At 45.3% G+C, this 23,116-nt stretch overlaps 1 protein-coding gene across 3 annotated transcripts; it reads left to right on the top strand.

The window, feature by feature from the left end:
- Window positions 1-774: 774 nt before the first annotated feature.
- On the top strand, window positions 775-21,605 carry LOC147185567 (PH-interacting protein-like). 3 transcript variants are annotated; one of them, XM_086104207.1, is made up of 40 exons: window positions 775-981; window positions 1,113-1,171; window positions 1,259-1,288; window positions 1,421-1,480; window positions 4,840-4,990; window positions 5,137-5,235; window positions 5,771-5,931; window positions 7,180-7,401; window positions 7,648-7,748; window positions 8,260-8,330; window positions 8,450-8,550; window positions 8,762-8,802; window positions 8,968-9,066; window positions 9,335-9,491; window positions 9,925-10,059; window positions 10,656-10,784; window positions 10,857-11,082; window positions 11,546-11,716; window positions 11,917-12,100; window positions 12,228-12,330; window positions 12,391-12,528; window positions 13,073-13,170; window positions 13,410-13,617; window positions 13,713-13,823; window positions 13,929-14,036; window positions 14,388-14,512; window positions 14,614-14,696; window positions 14,768-14,879; window positions 15,055-15,116; window positions 15,170-15,340; window positions 15,535-15,655; window positions 15,733-15,858; window positions 16,050-16,125; window positions 16,197-16,256; window positions 16,528-16,680; window positions 17,062-17,214; window positions 17,395-17,609; window positions 17,676-17,902; window positions 18,241-18,390; window positions 18,676-21,605. In XM_086104207.1, exons 1-40 carry the CDS (start codon window positions 942-944, stop codon window positions 19,398-19,400), a joined length of 5,562 nt encoding a protein of 1,853 aa, XP_085960333.1. In that variant the 5' UTR covers window positions 775-941; the 3' UTR covers window positions 19,401-21,605. The 3 variants fall into 3 exon arrangements, with proteins under 3 accessions (XP_085960333.1, XP_085960334.1, XP_085960336.1); XM_086104208.1 differs by having other exon boundaries at window positions 776-981; window positions 15,185-15,340; XM_086104210.1 differs by having other exon boundaries at window positions 776-981; window positions 7,180-7,275; window positions 7,723-7,748.
- The last annotated feature ends 1,511 nt before the right edge of the window (window positions 21,606-23,116 follow it).

The raw sequence follows: 23,116 nt of genomic DNA on the forward strand, positions 1-23,116 counted from the left end.
TGTGTATTGAGTCACTTAATGAATTGAAACTGCTTTAGGAAAACCAGGAGTTAAGTGTCCCTCCGGTGGATTCGTGATGATTACCATAATGTTACTCCAATGTTTCCGTGCTGTTCCACTAACTCACGAGATTTTCCTTCATCAGGCTACGTTGTTGCCCCCTCTGCCGCCAACAACAACCCTTCCCCCATTTTAGTGTCAGGCGGCGATAAAGAGATGCACTTCTTCCGCGCCGAGCAGGCTTTCAGGGGAGGGCGAGTGTGTGTGAGCGAAACATTTTGTTCGAGTAACACCAAAACGAAACGAACACTTAAGCAAACAAACGTCGACGTCAAGTTGGCTTTTAGGGATTAGCTAGCCTTCTCGCACAGATTCGGCAGCCATCTTTTACGTCTAAAAATTTTAAGTGTCCATCCGCAGCTCGATTAATACTCAAGCGTTACTTATTAACGAGTCAAACGTCGTCTCGATGTTAGGTATCGACCACTTTCAAGTAACGAACAAATTCTCTCTTCCTCAAGTAGGTTGCCATTACAAGCTCCCCTCCACAGTAGCCTGTGCGTGAAACACACCTCTGATATCCCTCCGCCGAGGGCTCGCATTTTCCCCTTTGAAGGGGGGAGGGGGATCTGGATAAAAACACCTACGTAAGATTAAAACTCGACCACTAAAATCAATATTTTCCCCTCATACAAACACATGTCTGCTCATGGTTTGCGTCCCAGGTATTTACGACGGTGTTTGGCGACCAAAGCCACCGCGGGGCACTAGAATCGTCACCGCGCGGAGGAGCACTGTGAGCTGAGCCGAGCCGGGCCTGTTTTCGAGCGCCTGAATGGAGGCAGCCTCTTCCTGGTGGATAAACAGTGACAGCTACAGGGCAGCCACCGACACCCAGCGGCCCGTCTCCGGCGCTGCCCCCGCCGAAGCACGCCGAAAACATGGCTTCAGACAGGCCACACATCGCGCAGTTGACTTCTGGTGAGTAGCGGAGCTCGTGGAGCGGGCCGAGGTTGTCGTATATGTCCCCCCTTCTCCCTCCCCGCGATCGGTAGCCCTCTTGTAACGCAGCTACCCCGTGCTTCTTCTCTCTCCCCTCCGACCCACACCAGAGCTCTACTTCCTAATCGCCCGCTTTCTCGAAGCCGGACCGTGCCAAGAAGCAGCCGAGGTTGGTGTTTGAGAATTTAGGGACTCGTTTGAAACGCATCAAGGCGGCCATGAGGCGTCATGTTGTCTTTTTTAAATCCATTTTCAGACGCTGATCAAGGAGGTGGAGGATAAGGAGGTATGTGGAGTGGAGAGATGCGCGGGCGCTGCAATGTCGCCTCTTTTTGCTTCACTTCTCTTAGACATGTTTTAAAAACAACACTTTTAATGATAACACTTAACGATGTTTCGTGTGTTGCTTCGTGTGTAGCTGCTGCCCAGGAGGTTGGACTGGACCGGGCAGGAACACCCCGGGACGTATGACAATTTGGTAAGGGAGCTTCTGTCTTTTGCAGAGAGAAAGTTTCAACACGGCAACTTTACGAATTGAATTTCCCGCATTTTTCCCCATGCGAACAGCAAAACACTTTAAAACCTGTATTTTGTTTCAGTTTTTTTTTGATAAAAATAATCAAGGTAAGATGAGGCTTTTCAGGTCAGTCAGGACTTGGCATCCTCACCCAAGTGGTGTCCCACGCAAGGGAAAAGGGGAAAGTGCAGTTTAAACGCGCGTGGAATTGTTGCTACGTCACGAGTGTTGTGGGTGCGGGCAGGCAGGCTGGACTGGACTGGAGCACCGTCTCTCACTCTCGCTCACTTCTAGCCTGCTCCATACACTGAAACAAAACTCCTCTTCGGCTCCAAACTGAATTATTTGACTCTCTTTTTTTTTAAACAAATCATTTCATATTTGCATTGAATACGGATTAGCAGCTGCCACTCAGAAGGAAGGAAGAAACACACAGAGGTGTTGTTGGATACACTTTTTTTCCACTGGAGGCTTTACTTTGGACATGGAGATGAGAGGTAACGTTGACCTCTTATTTTTTAATGTATTAATTCTCATTAGAATCCCTCTAGGGGTGAATTGGATGGACTCTCACCGCTGTTGCACACCACACGGCGGAGTCGGATCACATGCAGGCAGGCAAGGAGAGATGTCAGAGGGAAACCGCAACCTTTCACGCTGACGTCACCTATTGGTGGTATTAGTGCCTTGCTCAAGGGTACCTCGACAGTAGTTTAAAAGCAGACGAATGTCTCCTCGTTGTCCTCTTTTAATTTGTTCACACAGCAGACCCTCAGGTCCCCAAATCCTCATAGATAAATTAGTGTCATCCATCTGCATGTGTTCAAATATTGCACTTAATTATTGCTCATATTATGCAAATTAAAAAGCGCATAAGTAAGCCTTTATCGCGTTTTATAAAATGGAGAGAATACTCTAAACCCCATATGGTTGACAACAGCAATGGACTATACATGTGCAATGTACATAGTTTGCTATTAATCGGATTAATTATTATTTATTGTAAACCATTAATATGCATTTGGGGTGATTTTTCTGACTTGAATATTTGCATTCCACTCACTTACGTGGATGTTATATATTTATAAATGGGGATTAGAGTACGTGAAATTCTCATGTTTATGGAATTACAAAATATATTTCAGCGTGAGTACACATAGTCTCTCTCGCTCTCTCCTTCTCCCCCCTTCCCTCACTTTCGCTGTCTCTGCATGCCCCTCCCACCGCTTGTCAATCAAAGACTGCCTCTAATTCTTCTCTTAAATCTTGCAAATGCTATTAATTTTTAAGAAAAAAAAATATTTCCGTGATGTCACCTTTGTATTATTAATTAGCTTAATACTATTTTGTTGTTGCTGTGCTTCCCAAGTGTGTTGTGCGTTTTACACTGCAAGGATGGAGATAGGAATTAATTAGCATTATTAATTAGAGGTAATGGTTTAAGATGCATTAAATTAAATCATCCATCCATCCATCCATTTTCCGAACCGCTTGATCCTCACTAGGGTCGCGGGGGGTGCTGGAGCCTATCCCAGCTGTCTTCGGGCAGTAGGCGGGGGACACCCTGAATCGGTTGCCAGCCAATCGCAGGGCACACAGAGACGAACAACCATCCACGCTCACATTCACACCTAGGGACAATTTAGAGCGTTCAATCAGCCTGCCATGCATGTTTTTAGGAATGTGGGAGGAAACCGGAGTACCCGGAGAAAACCCACGCTGGCCCGGGGAGAACATGCAAACTCCACACAGGGAGGCCGCAGCTGGAATTGAACCCGGTACCTCTGCACTGTGAAGTCGACGTGCTAACCACTGGACTACCGGGCCGCCTAAATTAAATCAAAGGCCGATATTTTTGCATTATTACATGAGAAGGGGTTGTACAGCTGCACGTGTTGATGTCAATTTTTTTCAGTGAATGACGAGCCATCTTGAGAATGTTTGGTTTTTCGGTGCTTGTGCTTTCATGTGACTTGCGGACAATGACAGTTATTAAGACTGCTTCTTTTGCAGTTATGTACAGGGAGCCATTATGTGCAGAGAACATTGTTAATATCTGTGTGTGTGTGTATGTGTGGATTGTGGTATGCTAATCACGTTTCTTGTACCAGCAGTAATGTTGGATGTAATTATGGGTGGCCATTAATTGTGTGTGTGTGTGTGTGTGTGTGTGTGTGTGTGTGTGTGTGTGTGTGTGTATTTCTCAGGCTGCTCATGCACTGATAAGAGAATGGATAGTGTGTGTGTCCGTGTGTGTGTTGCATGTCAGTATTTGAATGTGTGAACATGTCATGTGTGTTCATTGACAGTCCCTGTAATACAGATTTGGGTGTGAATTTCAAAATAAAATGTACCGAATCCTTGCGAAACACATACGATGCCACCCTATTGCATAAGCAGTGCAAATACTGTGTGAGGTTTAGGAAAAATACATTTTCTGAAGTAATGTAAATGTAACTCACATTAGTTCATTTATTCATTACACACAAGTGTCACTAATGAAATGTAATCCCCTTTTGATTTATGGCTAATTCTAGTTTTGGATGCAATACAAGTGGGCGGCCCGGTAGTCCAGTGGTTAGCACGTCGGCTTCACAGTGCAGAGGTACCGGGTTCGATTCCAGCTCCGGCCTCCCTGTGTGGAGTTTGCATGTTCTCCCCGGGCCTGCGTGGGTTTTCTCCGGGTACTCTCGTTTCCTCCCACATTCCAAAAACATGCATGGCAGGCTGATTGGACGCTCTAAATTGTCCCTAGGTGTGAGTGTGGGCGTGGATGGTTGTTCGTCTCTGTGTGCCCTGCGATTGGCTGGCAAGTGATTCAGGGTGTCCCCCGCCTACTGCCCGAAGACAGCTGGGATAGGCTCCAGCACCCCCCGCGACCCTAGTGAGGATCAAGCGGTTCGGAAAATGGATGGACAAGTTACACATTTGATGAATTATTGTTTTTGATACAGAATGACTTTGTTCCATGTAATATGATCTTATGTTCCTTATTTCTTCCCTTTTGAAGAATTGTCAGGTTCCCACACATCCCTGAAATGTTTGGACTATGTTTCATTTTCCTATTGATGACATTTTTTTTTAATCTCACTGGCACTGAATAGTTTGTTTTAGATCAAATGTGAATCAAGAAGCTTGAACCTTAATTTCTTCTCCTTTGCCTATCATGTTACTTTTTATTTATTGCTCCATCCCATATCTCTATCTTCAGAAATGTTTTTTTGAATCATTTTTATGTGCAAATGCAGCTGATTGATGAATGTTGCCAAGTGTTTTGATGAACTTTGCCCATCTGACGGTGTATCTGTATGACCATATAGGTGAAGCTATACCGCCACATCAGTCCTGAGCACCTGCTGCACGTGTGCTCCAGGGTGTGTCCTCTACTGGAGCGCGATGTCCCAGCCAGTGTGCCGGGACTCACTAGCCTGCTGGGGGCCGGCCGACAGAATCTCCTTCGGACCAGCAAAAGTGAGCTAATGCACATATCTTAGACGACGCACACTTATGGAAAGCTTGTTTGAGTGTTGATTTGATATTTAGCATAAGGATGTGTGTGGAAATGGATTTCTATACGCAAGGGCACATGAGGTCTGATCTGTTTTTGTGTCGCCCAGGTTGTAAGCATGTGGTGTGGAAGGGTTCGGCGCTGGCGGCGCTCCACTGCGGACGACCACCAGAGCCTCCTATCATCTATGGGAGCCCAGCTAACATCGGTAAATAACACTTGTGATTTTGTTCCATTCAAAACAAGAACGTTTTAGTAGTCTAAACCTGGCATTTTGATTAATATTACTTTTGTGGAATATGAATTACAAAGCAAAAAATGGCCGGGTTTATACATGTCGCTAGGGCTGTTTTGCCACTTGCTGTTGACTAAAAATGACATCACAGTGCAAACGTCACATGAGCAAACCTAAAAGACAAAAACAAAAAACAGGTGAGCCGCGATGGTCGTTGCCTGAGGCCTTTGGCACTGTGATGTCAGTTTCAGTCGACAGCAAGTGGCAAAATAGCCGCCGGCTTAGATTGTAAAAACAGATGGATACGTATTATTTGAAACTGTAAATACACATAAATTATGACTAAATGGGCTAAACTGTGCCTCTTGAGTAAACTAGCACTCATGTTTGCCACCGTGTTTTGAGTGTAAACAATTTGCTTAAGCAGGCTTTGGAAGCTGCTATGGGTGGGACTTTTTTTTGTTTAGTTTCTGCATTCTCACATTGTGCATCTTTTTACTCGTGTCAGTGGAGACCAGCCACGGCCGGCGCCTGAACGGTTCTTACCGCCTGCGCCAGCTGGTGCCCACCGCAGTGTATCAGCACATGAAGATGCATAAGAGAATTTTGGGACACCTTTCCTCAGTCTACTGCGTTACCTTCGACAGGACTGGACGACGCATATTCACCGTAAGTGTGAGCTTATGTAGCCTTGAGTATTTACGGTCCCATTGTTAAAATTGTTTAGGATTTTTTTTTAGGACATTAGTACTTTAAAAATGAGAGGTGTCTCTCTTCTGGTAGGTTGAGTCCATCATCAAAAGATGCAACTTTTGTGTGTGTGCGTGTTTGTCAATGTCATTGTGCACCCCCCGCCCCTTGTGGTTTTCGTATTTCAGCATTGTTGTCTTCTGATTGTCGTACTTTATTTGAGCTTTATTTAATGCTAACTGCTTCCATTTGCAGCTTTCATGCCATAAAATGTCTAAAAATGGCTGCGGAGGAGGAAGGGGGGGTGGTCAGGGGTGCATGCACCGGTACTACATTGACTCCTCCGTTATGTCTCTGCGTTTGTACATTTCCTGGGCTCGCATCGCCGTCTTTTTCTTCTCCCGTTGCGGCCCCTCCTTTGTTCCGTTTCTCAACGCGCCCCCCCTCCCCCTTTCTTTTTTTTTTCCCACTTTTCCTCCTCACAACTGGAGAGTGAGAGTGTTTCCTCTGAGGCACTTGCTGGATAAATGCCAGAATTAACATTCATCCTCCGTCTCCTTCACACCCCCCCCCCCCCCTCCCCAGTTTGCAGTCTCTTTTCATAATCATATTTACCTTGTGACGGACATGTTGATTATTTTTTCCTTGACTGTTCAATTAATGCAGCTGTAAGCTATTGTTGCTCTCTAACGATAAGCTTAATGCAGTGGTGCTTTGAGATGCAAGTGAACTGACAAACACATTTTTGAGATAGGTGACATCATTTGGGCAATTCCAAAAGATCCTCACTCGGGCTAAGCAGTTAATCGAATTCAAATCAAGATCGCAATATAATAGAACGCAAATTAAAAAAATAATAATGATAATCTACCTTCCATTTAAATAGTACCAAAGTACCGTATCTGTTTTGTACCACTTTTTGCCACCTCCAATTTTGTGATTGCAGTTTCAAAAGCTGGTGAGGGCACTAAATAAACAGATCTTTACTGTTCCAATATTTGGCACCATGGTGGTGTTGTGGTTCTTTTTGTTTCTCTGTTGCTATTGTTTGGGGGGGAGGGTGACAAAATAATAGATACTCGCTTGATGACCTTTTGCCACCCTTGTATTTTGAATGGTATTTTTCCTCTGGATAATTGTGACTTCTTTGAAATGCACGTCATATCAACCAGCCCTACATTAAAGTCATTCTGATGCGCGGACTCCTTTCTCCGGCTTCGACTTCAGGGTTCCGATGACTGCTTGGTGAAGATATGGAGCACGGACAACGGGTGTCTCCTGGCAACGTTGCGTGGGCACGCTGCCGAGATCTCCGACATGGCGGTGAGCTACGAGAACACCATGATCGCCGCCGGCTCCTGCGACAAGGCCATCCGCGTGTGGTGCTTGCAGACGTGCGCCCCGCTAGCTGTGCTGGAGGGCCACGCCGCCTCCATCACTTCTCTTCAGGTGAAAAGTCTCCTTCTACTGTATGAGAATACAGCGTCCATAACAGGAATAGCTATGCTAATTTTTGTTAGCCCGTCTCTGACGTTTCACATTATATGTTGCTAGTAAGCGAGTGGACTTTTGTCTCTGTCGCAGACTTTCGCCTATTGTGAGTGGGTCTTGAACTTATTCCCCTAGATAAACGGGAGTTCATGGTTATGCTGGGAGTTATTATTTCAACTTATTATAAACCGCTTGTGTTTGCAGTTTTCTCCTCTGTGTTGCGGCTCCAAGCGCTACCTGTCCTCCACGGGTGCTGACGGCACCATCTGTTTCTGGCAGTGGGACGCACGCACACTCAAGTTCGGGTGAGACACAGCTGCCACTGTAATGAGCGCACTTAGATTTTCTTTATTGTTCGGAAATAACATTATTATGAACATATGGACTGGACACTACAGCGGAATCTCCAAACTTGGGCGCCATTTGACATTATGATTAAAATGAATTCATCTGTTCCTGGACCAGCTTTTTTTTAAAGCACTCTTATGTTGCAGGTTAAATTGACCCCTTATCAAGTTTAAAAACGCAAGAAAAGAAATGTCCAAAAAAATATATCAAACATCTTCCCACCTTTTTCTTTTCTTATTTTTAGTGAATATATATTTATTTTAATTTACATGGGTATATGTATAAAGAAAGTAAATTGTGTTTATGTTGCACTTCTCACAGAGTAGAATCCCTTATTAAACTGTTAAAATAAAGAAAAGTACACAGAGTCCTAGACAAAGCAACAAAAAAAAAAAAAAAATCCAAGCATGGCACTTTTCCCTCCTTTGTCATTGCTGGTACTGACATCATCTTTTTCCTTCCATCCAGTCAGAGGCCAAGTAAGTTCACTGAGCGTTCCAGACCCGGTGTCCAGATGATGTGCTCCTCCTTCAGCGCAGGTGAATACAACTGTTTATTCTCAAACTATTGTTTACATATGACCCCGTCTCAACATTTAACACCATGAGGTGACTTCAAAATATCCACTCATACAGAAAAAGGATTTTTTTGCACACAGGTGGGATGTTTCTGGCTACGGGAAGCACGGATCACATCATCAGAGTGTATTACTTTGGCTCAGGACAACCGGAGAAGATCTCAGAACTGGAGTCGCATACAGTCAGTCAAACCATTGAACGTTTCAAGTTTTGCAAGTGTATCAGTTCCCGTCGATGTAAATTTATAAATATAAGAAGTGCTCATTATGTGTTGATGTAGTAAAAAAAGAATCGTAACGCAGAGCCCACTATGTGAGCAACTACCATGATTTGGGAAGCTGTACTACACAAACTAGGTCTATTTTTTAAAAATATTTTTCTTTGTCAACTAGGACAAAGTTGACAGCATCCAGTTCTCACACTGCAGCGATCGGTAAGTTTGTGTGTCTCCTTGTGTAGCAAGTGAGTTATACTGAAGATGAACTGGATAAACATTAATCGTTAAACGTGAGGAGCTCTTTTTGTGTTAGTTTGGCTGCTGAATTATTGTGTGTGTGTCTGGGATTATTCTTGTGTTTGGGTTTTTTTTTTTTTTTAGATTTGTGAGTGGCAGCAGGGACGGCACGGCGCGCATCTGGCAGCTGCAGCCTCAAGGCTGGAGGAGCATCCTGCTGGACATGCAGACTAAATTACCAGGGTATATGTATTTTTTTGTTTTTTTTGCCCCTCAAAGCATCATTCAGCCGAAACTCCGTAGATGAGCTAACAGAAATTGGCCGAGATTTTTCACTGTAATTTCAAACCGTTAAAAAACTGCAATGGAACAGCAGCACAAAACAAACGGAATTCTGTTCATTTGGTTACCTATTTTTATTTATTTATTTATTGCTTTCAAGCAAATTTCCTCCGAGCTTCGCCTGATGAATAATTGATTTTCAATATCTCCACTGGGACCTTTCTTGTAGGAAGTACAACCCACCACCACTAGAAGACAAGGTGACCAAGCTAAAGGTCACCATGGTGGCGTGGGATCGCCACGACAGCACGGTGATAACAGCAGCCAACAACCTGACTCTGAAGGTCTGGAATTCCATCACTGGGAACCTGGTTCACGTCCTGATGGTACGTATGTCTATTTTAAGTACATTAACACAAGCTATCCATTTTCTAATCCGCTTAACCTCACAAGGGCCACGGGGCGTGCTGGATCCCATCCCAGCCGTCTTTGGGCAGTAGGCGGGGTACACCCTGAATTGGTTGCCCGCCAATGGCAGGGCACACTTAGACGAACAACCATCCGCACTCACACTCACACCTAGGAACAAAATAGCGTGTTCCGTTAACCTGCCATGCATGTTTTTGGAATGTGGGCGGAAACCGGAGTACCCGGGCCCTAACAACTCTCTGTACACAGTCAACCCTGTTCATTTACATAAAGTGCTGTCAAATTGTAACTGACATAAATAAAAAAAATGCTCCAGGGCGAACAACGCCTTTATGGACGCGGTGCGTCGTTGAAATGTTTAACCTTAATCCAGGCAGTTCATTTGGACAGGGTCACGAGGACGAGGTGTTTGTACTGGAGCCGCACCCCTTCGATCCCCGAATCCTATTCTCGGCGGGGCACGATGGCAATTGTATCGTGTGGGACCTGGCCAGAGGCGTCAAGATCCGATCCTACTTCAACATGGTGAGCTGGCGCTGGAAAAAGATCTGCATTTCTTTTTGTTTGTCCTCCACACATGTGATGCAGATGTTTCACTTTGAGTCGGGCGTCTGGACTGCATGAATAAATGGATACACAACAAAGAGTCGCTGCAGCAACTATTCTCCTCCACATTTTGGGCGGAAATTGATGCAAAGATCAGTAAAATATTGAAAGAAAGTGTCTAAAAATCGACTCAAGTAAACGAATATAAGATGTACAGCGGTGTCTTCAGATGAGTTTATTTCATTTACACGACCAAGCTTGTAACTCAAAACACTTTGCATATGAATGGCAATGTGATTAATATTTTCCAGCTTCCTCCAAAAAACAAGAAAAAATGTTTCTAACTTGTTTTCAACAATTGACGATGGTCCCGTTTACTCTCAAAGTCAAGGCAAAAAAAAAACCCTGCCAAATAACAGTTCGTACCTTTGGCATGTAGATGTGAGCTGGAGCCTAGTCTATACAGTATGTGCCCGGCAATCCCTTGCCTCTTGCCCAAAGTCACCTGGGATAGGCTCCAGCTCTAGGATAAAAGAAAATGAATGGTCGTATTTGTGTCACCTCCTTGGTCCTAGATCGAAGGTCAAGGGCACGGGGCGTTGTTTGACTGCAAGTGTAGTCCGGATGGGCAACATTTTGCCGCCACCGACTCCCATGGTCACCTGCTGATCTTTGGCTTCGGCTCCAGCGGGAAGTATGACATGGTGAGGTCACGCATACACACACATACATATGACGACGTCATCACCTGACTCCATTGATCTGCCATATCGAAGATCGCCGACCAGATGTTCTTCCACACCGACTACCGGCCGCTAATCCGCGACGCCAACAACTACGTGCTGGACGAGCAGACCCAGCAGGCGCCTCACCTCATGCCACCCCCCTTCCTGGTGGACGTGGACGGCAACCCCCATCCGCCCCGATACCAGCGGCTGGTGCCCGGCCGGGAGGGCTGCCGGGACGAGCAGCTCATCCCGCAGATGGGTGTCACCTCCTCGGGTACGAGTGCAACGTCGTTGACACGCTTTTTGTGTTGGTTTGTTGTCATAGCAGTAATGTCAAAGGTCTACTGCAGGGGCTGGACAAAGCATGGCCCACTTTGTTTTTTAATCCAGCCCGCTGACCATTTTCATATTTCAGGGCTATTATGTCAATTTTTCAGGTGTTGTCTGGTAGTATGTTTGTCACGGTTGTCAACGACTACGCCTGTCCAGTTAGACTGAAAGATATGATGGAGTCATTCGCCAAGACAAGAACATTATCCCCCTTTTTATGTGCTTAACGAGATGCATTTAGAGGAACAACCGCACTTGAATGTCAGTTAACAAGCCACTTGAAGCAACTTACTGACTGCACATAATTAAGAGATCATCAAAAGGTACAGGGCGAATGCAACAAACTCCACTGTTTGATTCCGTGTATTCATTCTTGTTTCTTTTTTGTTTGTTTGTTTGTTTACCAGGCTTAAACCAAGTGGTCAGCGAGCAGGCGGTGGATGGCTCCAGTCCTCTGGATACCATGATCCAGAGATTACAACAGGAACAGGACCAGAGGCTGGGCTCCAATGAGACACCTGCTGCTACCGGTCCTGGTGCCGCTGCTGCTCTTACCGCAAACTCCCGAGTCAGCAGAGGTATTCATGCTTTGTGTATTCGTGCTAAGGCTTCATCCATTTGCTGTATTATTATTTTTTTCCTGGAAAATCAGAAGCATTCAGTCCAGGGACTCAGGGATCTGCATACCAATTATAATATTGCTCCAAAACTTTAACTTGACACACCGCATTTACAACCATCAGATATGGAAATTAATGGTTGTTTTTAAATCCTTCAGGGTCTGTGAGTTCTCCGACAGAGGTGCACTCGCCACCCAACGTGGGCCTCCGTCGCAGCGGGCAGATCGAGGGTGTGCGGCAGATGCACAGCAACGCCCCGCGCAGCCAGATGGCCACCGAGGGAGACTTGGTGGCATGGAGCCGCCGGGTGCTGGTGCCTGAGCTGGAGGACGCTTCCGTCAGGTAACAAACAGCGCAACACGGCGACGGCAACATACTTTATTTAGCCTCTGCGGGTTTTACTGTGCACGTTGTTGTTGTACCGTGGATACCTTTGTGTGCTTACAGTCTGTCTGTTTTGGTTACGCAGGAAACAGGTGAACTGGCGAGAGGCTAAAGGGGAGGAGGAGATCAACATTTACCAGTCGGAACGCCGGAGACGCACCATCCACTCCCTGCCCAAGGAGAGCAGAGTAAGACTTTTAAGTCTACAAATCATGATGGCATCACTTTTGCTAATTCCTGGTTTGCAGGTTCATCCAACTTCAGAGAGCGTGTCTGATGAGGGGAGGCGGAGTCAGGGTAACCATGGTTACCAGACCCGGGCAGCCGTGGAGGAGACGAGCCGCCAGAGTGCCGAGGTGGCTGACGATGACGACAGCAACTCGGAGGTAGAGCACATCTATGCAACATAGCAGATTTCCTTAAGTAGAGGACGTGGACCAATTAGTCACCCAGTGCTTCATCCACCCAAGACAAATAACCGCCTCCCTCAAATAAACACCCCCTTTTCTCCTTCAACAAAAGGGGAGCAATCTTAAAACATCCTAGTTCAACTTTTGTCGTTCGCATATGAGAATTTTAAGAGTTTTAAATCTGTTGCAAACTGTGACACCTACGGAGGCATCCAAAGAGAGCCTCTTAGGTCAAATAAGTCTCCTTTTGACTTGTACTCCTCACAAAAAGTTCGGGCTTTTGGGTGGAATTCCAGCAGCTCCTATATTTTTCAATGGACGTGCTCAGCTTCTCAATGTTTAATGTTTCTGACAAGGAGCTAAATTCAGGATGTCCCGATTGTGTGACAGAGTTCGAGTCACTTTGTTTTGACTATTTTTCGACGCAGAATCCAGATCCCAAAACTCTGCAACGTATCAAGACGAACAAACAGAGCGAATCCAGATTGTGTCAACTCTCTAAATATGTCTGGGTTATCAGGGCGAGACAGAGGTGCGGCAGATCAATGGGCACTCGTCAGAGGAGGAGAAGGAAGAGGAGCAAAAAGAACCATGGCCGGATGATCACAGCAGTTCGAGGTATGGCTCGGTGATATGGCCTTAAAATTACATGTTTTCTTCCCATTCTGGGATTTTCTGCATTTCTCCTCGTACCGCAACTACATTGCTCAGCGGGTCTATGTGTACAAACGGAATGCTCAGGGTGAACCCTACTTCAAGGCTTGCGACATTTATCATTGCGACTCTCTGCAGGCACTGTCATACATGCACACGAAGACACCAGCCTGCATCCTGACATTGTTGTCTTGTCCGCACAGCGACTACTCCAGCGACTACTCGGATTGGACGGCCGACGCGGGCATCAACTTGGAGCCGCCCAAGAAAAGCGTGAAGGTGAAGAAGAAGAGCAGCAGCTCTGAAGAGGACGGCGACAAGAAGCGTGACCCCAAGAAAGAATGCAAGAAGGACAAAGCCGACAAAGATGGCGCGTTACCAAAGAAAAAGACGCCAAAAGAGAAAAGGAAGGTTTGTCATCTTAAAAGGAAAACATGCTCCGCATCATGTGGGGGGGGGGGGGGGGCGGAAATCTGATTTGTTTGAAAACAAATGATGTCTGACAGAGGGCAGAGCTTCAGGAGCAAGGGCTAACTTTGGAGGAGTGGCTTCCCTCTTCCTGGATCACGGACCTGCTTCCCAGAAGATGTCCTTATATTCCACAGATGGGAGACGAGGTACGTGAAGATTCGATGATCCCCAAGTAATGTTTAGGAAAGGTGAGGTATTTCTCCGACCGCTTCTTTTGTCATGTTGGGTAATGTTTGCGTTTGTGCCTGCAGTTGTACTACTTCCGTCAGGGCCACGAGGCATACGTGGAGATGGCCAAACAAAAAAAGATTTACAGCATCAACCCTAAGAAGCAACCATGGCACAAGATGGAGCTACGGGTAAGAATAGAGTAAAATAGTAACTCAAAAAATGACTGTTTATATACAGTACCAGCGTATCTCACAGGGTTATTTTCGATTCCTTGCAAGCAACAATTGCTGTGTTCAAGAGATTGTTTATGAAACATGCAATCAGATCAATGTTCATGACACTTTGCTCTATAACAGAAATATATTTGGCAGTTAATTTTATCATGCATTGATAACATTTAACTCCCGGGGATACAAATCGCACAGATTGTGTATTATTTTGAAATGAGGGGGAGGGGGGTTACTTTTTAGGTCACCTCAATTATTGATTTTACTCATCAGATAATTTAAACAAGGTCTTTGCTGTTTTTGTGCGGTCAGGAGCAGGAACTGATGAAGATTGTGGGGATTAAGTATGAGGTGGGCTTGCCCACATTATGCTGCCTCAAGTTGGCCTTCCTAGACCCGGACACCGGCAAACTGACTGGAGGATCCTTCTCCATGAAGTAAAGATGTCGAGCTGCACCTCAAATTCCTCCATTAAAAAAAAATATATATATATATATATATATATAAAATCATATGATGTGCTACTTTTTTGTCACAGGTACCACGACATGCCGGACGTCATCGACTTCCTGGTGCTCCGGCAGCAGTTTGACAATGCCAGAAAGAGGCAGTGGAGTATTGGTAAGGCGTCAACGAAGCGGCGTGTGTTAGCGTGAAGCGGCGGCATTTCAGCCGTGATCTCCTGTGCGCAGGTGATAGGTTTCGCTCCGTGATCGACGACGCCTGGTGGTTCGGCACCATCGAGAGTCACGAGCCGTTCCAGCCGCAGTACCCGGACAGCCTGTTTCTGTGCTACAATGTCTGGTAAACATCACACAAACGTTATACAGAGCTCAAAGGACATTATATTCTCAGATGTAAGATGAACAGCAACTGACCGAAAACGGGGCAATGGAATGGGATATATTCTGGAAAAAATATATATTCTTAAACTAATCATTGTAAAAACCTGTTGCTAACACTTCATCTTTGGTTCCAGCTGGGATAATGGCGACACGGAGAAGATGAGTCCCTGGGATATGGAGCTCATTCCTGATGAGGGTGAGTCCTTGCAACAACACAGCAAGCATCTTGTAAGTCACACTTTTCCGAAGTCTCTTCTTCCTCAGCGTCCTTCCCGGATGAATTGGGCACCAGTGTTCCGCTCACGGAGGAGGAGCATCGCGATCTCCTGTACGTGCCGTTGGACGGCGAATGGGGCTGCCGCACGCGCGCCGACGAGTGCGAGCGGATCATCAGCGCCATCGACCAGCTCTGCACCCTGGGTAGGATATCCTCCCATCATCATCGTCGTTGATTATCGTCCCGCCTTGCCTCATTGCAGCTGTGTCATGTAAAACACTGCTTCCAGAAGGCCATATTCTGATCTGAAGACTCCCGATTCCTTGCGTTTTGGGTGTTGTCACAGGCACAAGATTGTGTACGGTAGTTGAACACCAACCATTTTGTTTGTTTTCAGACATAGCGGCGCCTTTTGCTTTCCCGGTGGACCTTCAAGCCTACCCCACCTACTGCACCGTGGTGGCTTATGTCACAGACCTCAGCACCATACGCCAAAGGCTGGTCAACCGCTTTTACAGGTATCGGAATGCGACTTTGCGCGTGTGATAGGATGAAGCGCAGTGGATTATAGAGTGTGCGCGCACTTTGGCTTCAGGCGACTGTCGTCTCTGATGTGGGAAGTTCGTTACGTGGAGCACAACGCGCAGACGTTTAACGAGCCGGGCTCCTTCATCGTCACCACGGCCAAGTTTGTCTCCGACCTCATGCTGCAGTTCATCAAGTGAGTACGGTGTCCCCAAGCTTTTGAATGAATCAATGGCATTTAAAAAAATATATATTTATATATATATAAAGGAACGTTCGATTATTTTGTTTAATTCTCTTTTATTTCATAATGCCCATTAGAAGTGGCATGAAATATGTTATGAAATGCATTTAAAACTGAATGAATATTTGGTTTTCCATTCTCAGGGACCAAAGTGTGACAGACCTAATGCCACTCTACAAAACCCTGAAGAAGGCCACCTTCTCGGACTCTGAAGACGAGGTGCGTTTCTCAAAGCTGGAACGAAGTACACATTTGGTCGACGAAGATTAATGTGCGTGTTCTGCTTGAAGGAGGAGAATGAGGAAGACGAGGACACCAGTATGCCAGGAACCTCCACGCAAAACCACAAGGTCAAATAAAATGCATGTACAATGTGAAATACAGTCAAAGATATTAGAAGATGCAGCGTGGGTATGTTTCCGTCATTTTTAAGTACATTACATTTACACTATTTTAAAACCGATTTTTATTCATTCAGGTACAATTCTTGTTGAGCTTGTGTGTGTATTTCTTGAGGCGGTACTTCATCATTGAAAACTTTCAAAACCGCTGATCTCCACCATGTCTGAATGGGCTAGTTTGTTTTCCCCTCATTGTTTATGATGACGGTGTCCTTCGCAGGAGCGGCGTCTAACACGGCAGCGACTGCGCACGCGACCACCCTCGTACGACCCTCAAGCGTGGCGAGGGCGCTGCAAGGAGCTACTGGACCTCATCTTCCAGTGCGAGGACTCCGAGCCCTTCCGAGAACCCGTAGACCTGCAGGAGTATCCGGTACGAACAACGTGCTTTGCTTGGTGAACTATGAGGCGGACTGGCAATTGCAGAGTAACGTACAATATCCTGATATTTTGAAGTTATCCTTATTTTGTCATGACGTGCCATGCAGCTCAGTTTGTGTATCAAATGATGGCTAGATCAGGGATGATGACTTGATTTGATTTTGGCCAGATGGCCAGAGATTTTGTAGTCTTGCATTAGGTGTTCTAACACCCCCTGTAGGTGAAGCATGCACACGACAGCCAGTGTCTTTTTTTGGGGTGGTGGGGTATTTTTTCTTTCATGCGGGCCAAAGCTGTTCAATTCTTACTCGAGTGTCTAAACTATTGTGTGTATGGTTATTCAGTCATCATTAATAGACTTTTACTCCGCCAGGATTACCTCCAGATTGTCGACTCTCCAATGGACTTTGGCACCGTCCTCAACACGCTGACTACAGACAAGTACCAGACGCCCATCCAGCTCTGCAAGGATGTGCGCCTCATCTTCAGCAACTCCAAAGCGTACACGCCCAGTAAGAAGTCCAGGGTGAGAGAAGCGCACGCATGCACATGCATACAAACACACACACACCTGGATGTGTGCATATTTCTTTGAAAAGTCAGTCGAAAATTTTTTTTGGGGCGGTATTCTGTTCATGGACCAAATTCTTTCCGAACTACAGCATTCAGTAACTGAAATTTTGTGTGTGTGTGTGTGTGTATTCAGATCTACAGCATGAGTCTGAGACTGTCTGCACTCTTCGAGGAGCACATGAGCTCCATCCTTGCTGATTACCAGGCCATCCACGGCCTGACGAACAAGCTGACCCGACGGACTGCCGAGCGCCATGCCCAACACTCCACCCCCGAGCAGCGACCCACGCGGCACAAGGTGAAGAGACGCCACCGCAGCGAGTCTCCCCCCAGCAGCGCGGCTTCCAGGTATGACTCCAAAATCTGGTGATTCTGAAGTTGAAACAAGTCATATAACCCACCCTCTGTTTGTAGCCCAGAGAGGAAGAGGCGCGTGTCGTCCCGAGTGTCCAGCAGGCGTGAGCCTTCGCCACCTCCCTCACGGCCCCCCTCCTTGAGACAGAACCTCCCCCCAAAGTACACGCCGCCGCTGCTTAACGGGAAGATGGACACACCAGCAGCGGGACGCACACGCAGCGCCGCAAGACACTTTGCGCACTCGCCGCCCTCCTCAGCGTCTACGAACATTTCCAGCGCCACAGGTCAGATCACGCGACACCAGTTGTTTTTGTTTAAGTGTTTATTGATAAAATTCCCCAAAAACATTTTAATGTAAAATCTCATTTTACATATACAAATACTGCCTAACCATGTGACGTCTTATGTAGGTGGTTGAAAGCACAATAACTGATTATTTTTTTCCTTGCGATTTTTTTTTTTTGTACACAAAATGAGACAACTATTATTAAATCAATCTTTTTGTAAATTAATACATTTTCCTGTAAGTGATTTTGGAGGGGGGAAAAACAATATACAAAGACAACGTTTAAAAATGTATGACCTTTACTTGTGTGTTGCTAATACTCTTTCTCCATTCTAGAGTCGACCCGCTCGCTGAGAACGCACAATTATGTCTCTGCCTCCACGCCGCCTGCAGCAGCTGAGAGGACGACACCGTCTTCGCCTGGAGAAGGTGGCGTGACCAGAAGCACTCGGCGGAAACCAAGGACACCTGTAAGACGAGAATCAGGTAATGTTTTCGAGAGTATCTTCACACCCCCCCCCCCCCTCCCCCAAATCTAAATTTGGAATTGGTTATATCCCAAAAGCCTGTTTCAAGCAAAATGATTTTTATCAGTTTTTTTCTTCCATTTTTAAATATTTATTTTAGCCAAATAAGTGAAAAAAAAAATCACATTTCAACCTTGTGATTCCATTTTCTTTGTATTTAAAAAGCCCCATCTTTTTATGACAGCTGTCAAATGAAAAGCATCTCCAAACATTTAGATTTTCTTTGTGTCACTTGCCCTCCCAGGGTCTCCTGAAAGCCTCCCCTCCCAGAGCACAGCCCTCCTGAATGGCCACAGCGCTCATATGACGGCTGGAGTGGGAAGAAGGGGTCGTAAATCCCGAGCGGACCCGCCGGCAGACCCGGCGACTCCGGCCAGCCCCTCCAGGAGGCGCGGTCGACCCCCGGGCAAGAAACGAGGCAGGAGGAGCAAAGACGACCATGCCAGCCCCACCCCTGATGATGAGCTTGACCAATCCACTGGCGACGAGGGCGGCGCGTCAGCAGCGGTCACGTCGGACTCCGGCACGCCGAGAAAGAGGGGCCGGCCGCGGTCCCTCAGAACTGAGGAGGTAACACCGCAGCCCCCACCTCTCCCTACTCCTCCTCCTCCGCTTTCTCCACCTCCTCCTACCACCTCGGAGACACCTGAGCCTTTGCCGCTGAGGAGGAGCAGCCGCAGAGCGCACGAGGACATTATGTCCATGCCACGGACGCAAAGAGGCACTCGGAGGGATGGGCCGGCGGATCACCAGGAGGAGGAAGTTGAGGAGGAGGGCGAGGATGAGGCGGTGGGCTCGATGCGCACCCGTAACCAGGGGCGGCGCTCAGCCTGGTATGTCGAGGATGACTCGGAGGAGGAGCAGAGGCAACTGCTCTTTGAGGACTCCTCCATCACCTTCGGAACCTCTTCCAAGGGACGCGTACGCAAGCTGACAGAGAAGGCCAAGGCCAACCTGATTGGCTGGTAGCCCGACATAGACATACGTGCGCGCATACACACGCAAGCCCCTTTCACACTACCCATCACAGCCTGCTGATTTCTGTGGGCTTGAAAAAGCTTTGGATAAAAATAACATTTTCTGAAAAGACTCAAACGCAGCGATTTTTCCCACCATATTCGGATCTTTTTTTTCTCTCTTCCAAGAGGAAGACTGAAATTTTTAAATTTTCATCACGAAAACCTTTTTTTTGTCATGCAGCAATTTTGCAGAAATGCTGTGCAAGGGGCTACACACACACACACACACACACGCTCTCATTGGCCCAGCTGCTGCTAATCCAAGCTGTGCCCCCCTGCCCTCCTTCCTCCTCCTCAAGTATTGGTCCATGTTGGACCCCACACTTTCTCCCTTGTCTTCGTACTTGAAAGAAAAGCCGCAGGAGGAGTGCTTGCTTTACAGAACTGTACTGTCGTCAGTGGGTGGGCGGGGGTCAAAAACTCCCACTTGAGCCCAGAACGTTTCCCCTGTCCCTGAAACATTTTTATACATCCCCTGACTGCTTTTTTCTTTTTCTAACATTTGTACATGATGCTTCGCCCTCTGCTGGAAGTCTTACGTGTTGCTGTCCAATGAAAAGCATGACACTTCATATGTTTGCGCCCAAAAATTATACACCACACTTTTTTTCTTGGACTTTTTTGCCAAAATTTAATTTTTTTTTTTTATAACAATACTAATAAAACTTTTGGTGATGCATTGCTTTACAGTGGACAACAACAAAATTGAAATGTGTGTGAGTCTGCTCAGAAAAAAATGAGTGTTTGCTGTCCAGTGAAAATTAGGTACAGTATTTCCAAAGTTGGTGATTTAAATTTGTAGCCCCTTCCACAAACTATTTTAATCATGAATTTGTTTGATTCCATTTTGTTTGTGAAAGGAAATTTGTGGCGATGCATGTAGTACGTGTGTGTGTGTGCGTGTTGTCGTCCAATGAAAAACTTGTATCGTGACAAAATTTTATTGACTATTTTCAATTTGTAATTTTCTTCATTTTCTTTTTATCCCCAAGAAATTACAATATTTCACTTGTCATTTTGCTATTATCAGTATGAATAATTGGCGAAAACTTTTTTTTGTTTCATAGCAAGAAGACCTTTTTAAATCACAAAAACGTTTTGTTAGTAATTGTTTTTCATGAATCACAGAAAAACTTTTGGAGATCTTTGCTTTTCAGTGGACAACAACATCATCATGTGCATGGGTCCCTGCCAAATGGGGAACAAAAATGCTTGCATTAAAAAAACAAAAACAAACAAAACTTCATAACCAAAATTTTGGAACGTTTTCTCTGCCATACTGGAAAGGAAAAAAACATGGCCAAATTTGGAGAATTTTTGCTTTTCTGCAAAAAGAACACACTGTGTGTGTGTTTGTTTATATATATATATATATATATATATATATAAATCACACACACACACTCTTTCCATTAGATAAGGACAAATTGGATGTGTGTGCTGAAATACCAAATGTTGTACTGTTGGTCCCGAAGGGTTATATTATGTTTTGTTGCGTGTCAACATGGACGATAAGAGCTCATGTGTAGGTCCTACTGCATTAGCAATGTGCCTTTAAGTCTTTGATGCGTATGTATGTGTTTGTGAGAGAGACACGAACAAAAGTTGTGTATTTATTAGATCATGTGACTTATATCACGTAACCAACGCTATAGCCACATGCACTTATTCCCCACACAACTTCATCGCAATGTGCTTTTTACTGTATTTTTTCAGTGTTGTGACCACACACACACACACCACATCCTTTTAAAGCAAATATTGTCAAATTGGCGAGTGTCATATTCGTGGTCTGTGCTGGTGTGCCTTGATAAATCCTATCAAGAGACCTTTTTAAGAGGTCGTTTCACTTTCAGGACCAGGCCAGGCTGGATTCTCATCAAACAAAATGTCCGTCCTCCTCTTCCATTCTCTAACGTTAACTCCATGGATTATTTGTGTACTGTGTCAGATAATTGATATTTTGGACACACTTGTACTCTGTGAATGTGACTTTGACATTTTGATTGACTGGCCCTGAAAGTATGTTGTTTAATGCATGTTGTGGTCCAAAGTGTCACACATTACATTACACATTCAGTGGAACCTCTAAAAGTCCATTTTTTTTGTTTCCTGGTAGTAAAGTAGAGCTGGGTGATTATGTTTTGGGGGTGAACTTGAAGTCTCATTGTCATTTTTTTTAATTGGGCAGTGTTGTGACCATTACTCATCTTTGTGGTGTGTCAAATTTAGAAGACTTTTTTTTTTAGCTGTCAGCACTGCCTGTGCTTTTGTTAAAGTAGCTCCTCTCTGCAGCTGCTAAAAGGAAATACAGAATTAATACACAATCCATCACCCAACTCCATCAGAAATAATGAAAATAATCTCTTCCTGGGTCAAACTATGGCCTTCATAGAACCCTTAGTCATGCTCCGGGCAATTAAAATGTATATTTCACAAGTGTAAAAGTTGTCAACAAACGCTGATCTCAAAGATGACTGCACACGCAAAAGGCAGGTGAGTCTCTTCACATTAACACTGTTATGAATGTTCCCATCCTTCTTGTTGTCATTTCAGCTGTATTGTACTGAGCAGCCAGTACAGGATCCTACATTCCGACCTCGCAGTAAGTTCTTCGCAACAGCCCTGTCACATTTGAAATGATCTTCAAGGTGCCTTAACCGAATACAGTTGGGTTGGGCATTTATGTGGGTGTGCCTTGTGAGCATTTCCAGTTGTCATAGAGAGCATGACAAGAAGGGAGAGACTTGGGACTTTTTACACGTCTGTTTGTTTGGATGCTTATAAATATAAATTACCGGTAGATTATACTTAGACAGTACATTTGTGTATAGGGAAAGTACTGATGTCCTCTTGGGTGATACACACAATACGCCATGTTTCCGTCTCATCTGGTTGTTAAAGACACTGATTAAATATTTTAATATGGCAAAGGGGGCATTGACTTGAACGTTGTATGTTGTCACTTCATAAAGTTCAGTCCAATGTCTTAAATCAAAACTTGATGGGTTAAAATGTCTCAGTCAATAGTCGGTTCGTAATTTATCTCACCTGCAACACAGGACCTAAATCTGATTGGCTAATTAGATATGATAACCATTAAATTGTCAAGACCAGCGAATGCTGTTTTTTTTAGAGGGACATTGGCCACGAACCTGACAAGAGCTCACTTTTTATTTGTTGTTACTTTTGCTCCTGTGGATTATATTTTTTCCACGGATTATTACCGACTGGCCCGGCGAGTTTTGAGACGTCGTTCCAAGATGGACGCTTGGCACCATCATCCTTCCCAGGTAAATACCAACGGCTACACTCGCAATTAAAATAAAAATAGTTCAATTTGGTGCTCTTGCAAGTCTGGTTTGACCAAGGTAAACTAATTTGGTATTGCATTATGTGCTTGACTAATTTCGGTCAATCATATCGACTTATTTTTGGAGGAAAATTTGCTCAACAGTTGTACATATTGTACTCGTTGGAGTACTGCTAGAGGTTTGATACGTCAACATTAAATAACTACAGCTGCAGAAAGTCCAAGAATTTCCACGTCCTCTTATTTCTTGCACACTAGAAATCTTTCCAATTTGCATTTAATGTCTACGTTGCAATGTCCTTTTTAGCCGCTAGGTAGAGACAAAATAACATAAATGGTGTGCAAAACACTTT

The sequence above is a fragment of the Hippocampus guttulatus genome, chromosome 23 (assembly GCF_054856545.1).
Source record: "Hippocampus guttulatus isolate MCC_2025c chromosome 23, RoL_Hgut_1.0, whole genome shotgun sequence".
NCBI classification, from domain to species: domain Eukaryota; kingdom Metazoa; phylum Chordata; class Actinopteri; order Syngnathiformes; family Syngnathidae; genus Hippocampus; species Hippocampus guttulatus.

Excerpts from the sequence above, each read along its gene's own strand:
- LOC147185567 (XM_086104207.1), top strand. The coding sequence starts at position 942 with ATGGCTTCAGACAGGCCACACATCGCGCAGTTGACTTCTG. Across the intron at positions 1,289-1,420 it reads AGGAGGTGGAGGATAAGGAG|CTGCTGCCCAGGAGGTTGGA; the intron begins GTATGTGGAGTG and ends CTTCGTGTGTAG. Across the intron at positions 9,067-9,334 it reads ATGCAGACTAAATTACCAGG|GAAGTACAACCCACCACCAC; the intron begins GTATATGTATTT and ends CCTTTCTTGTAG.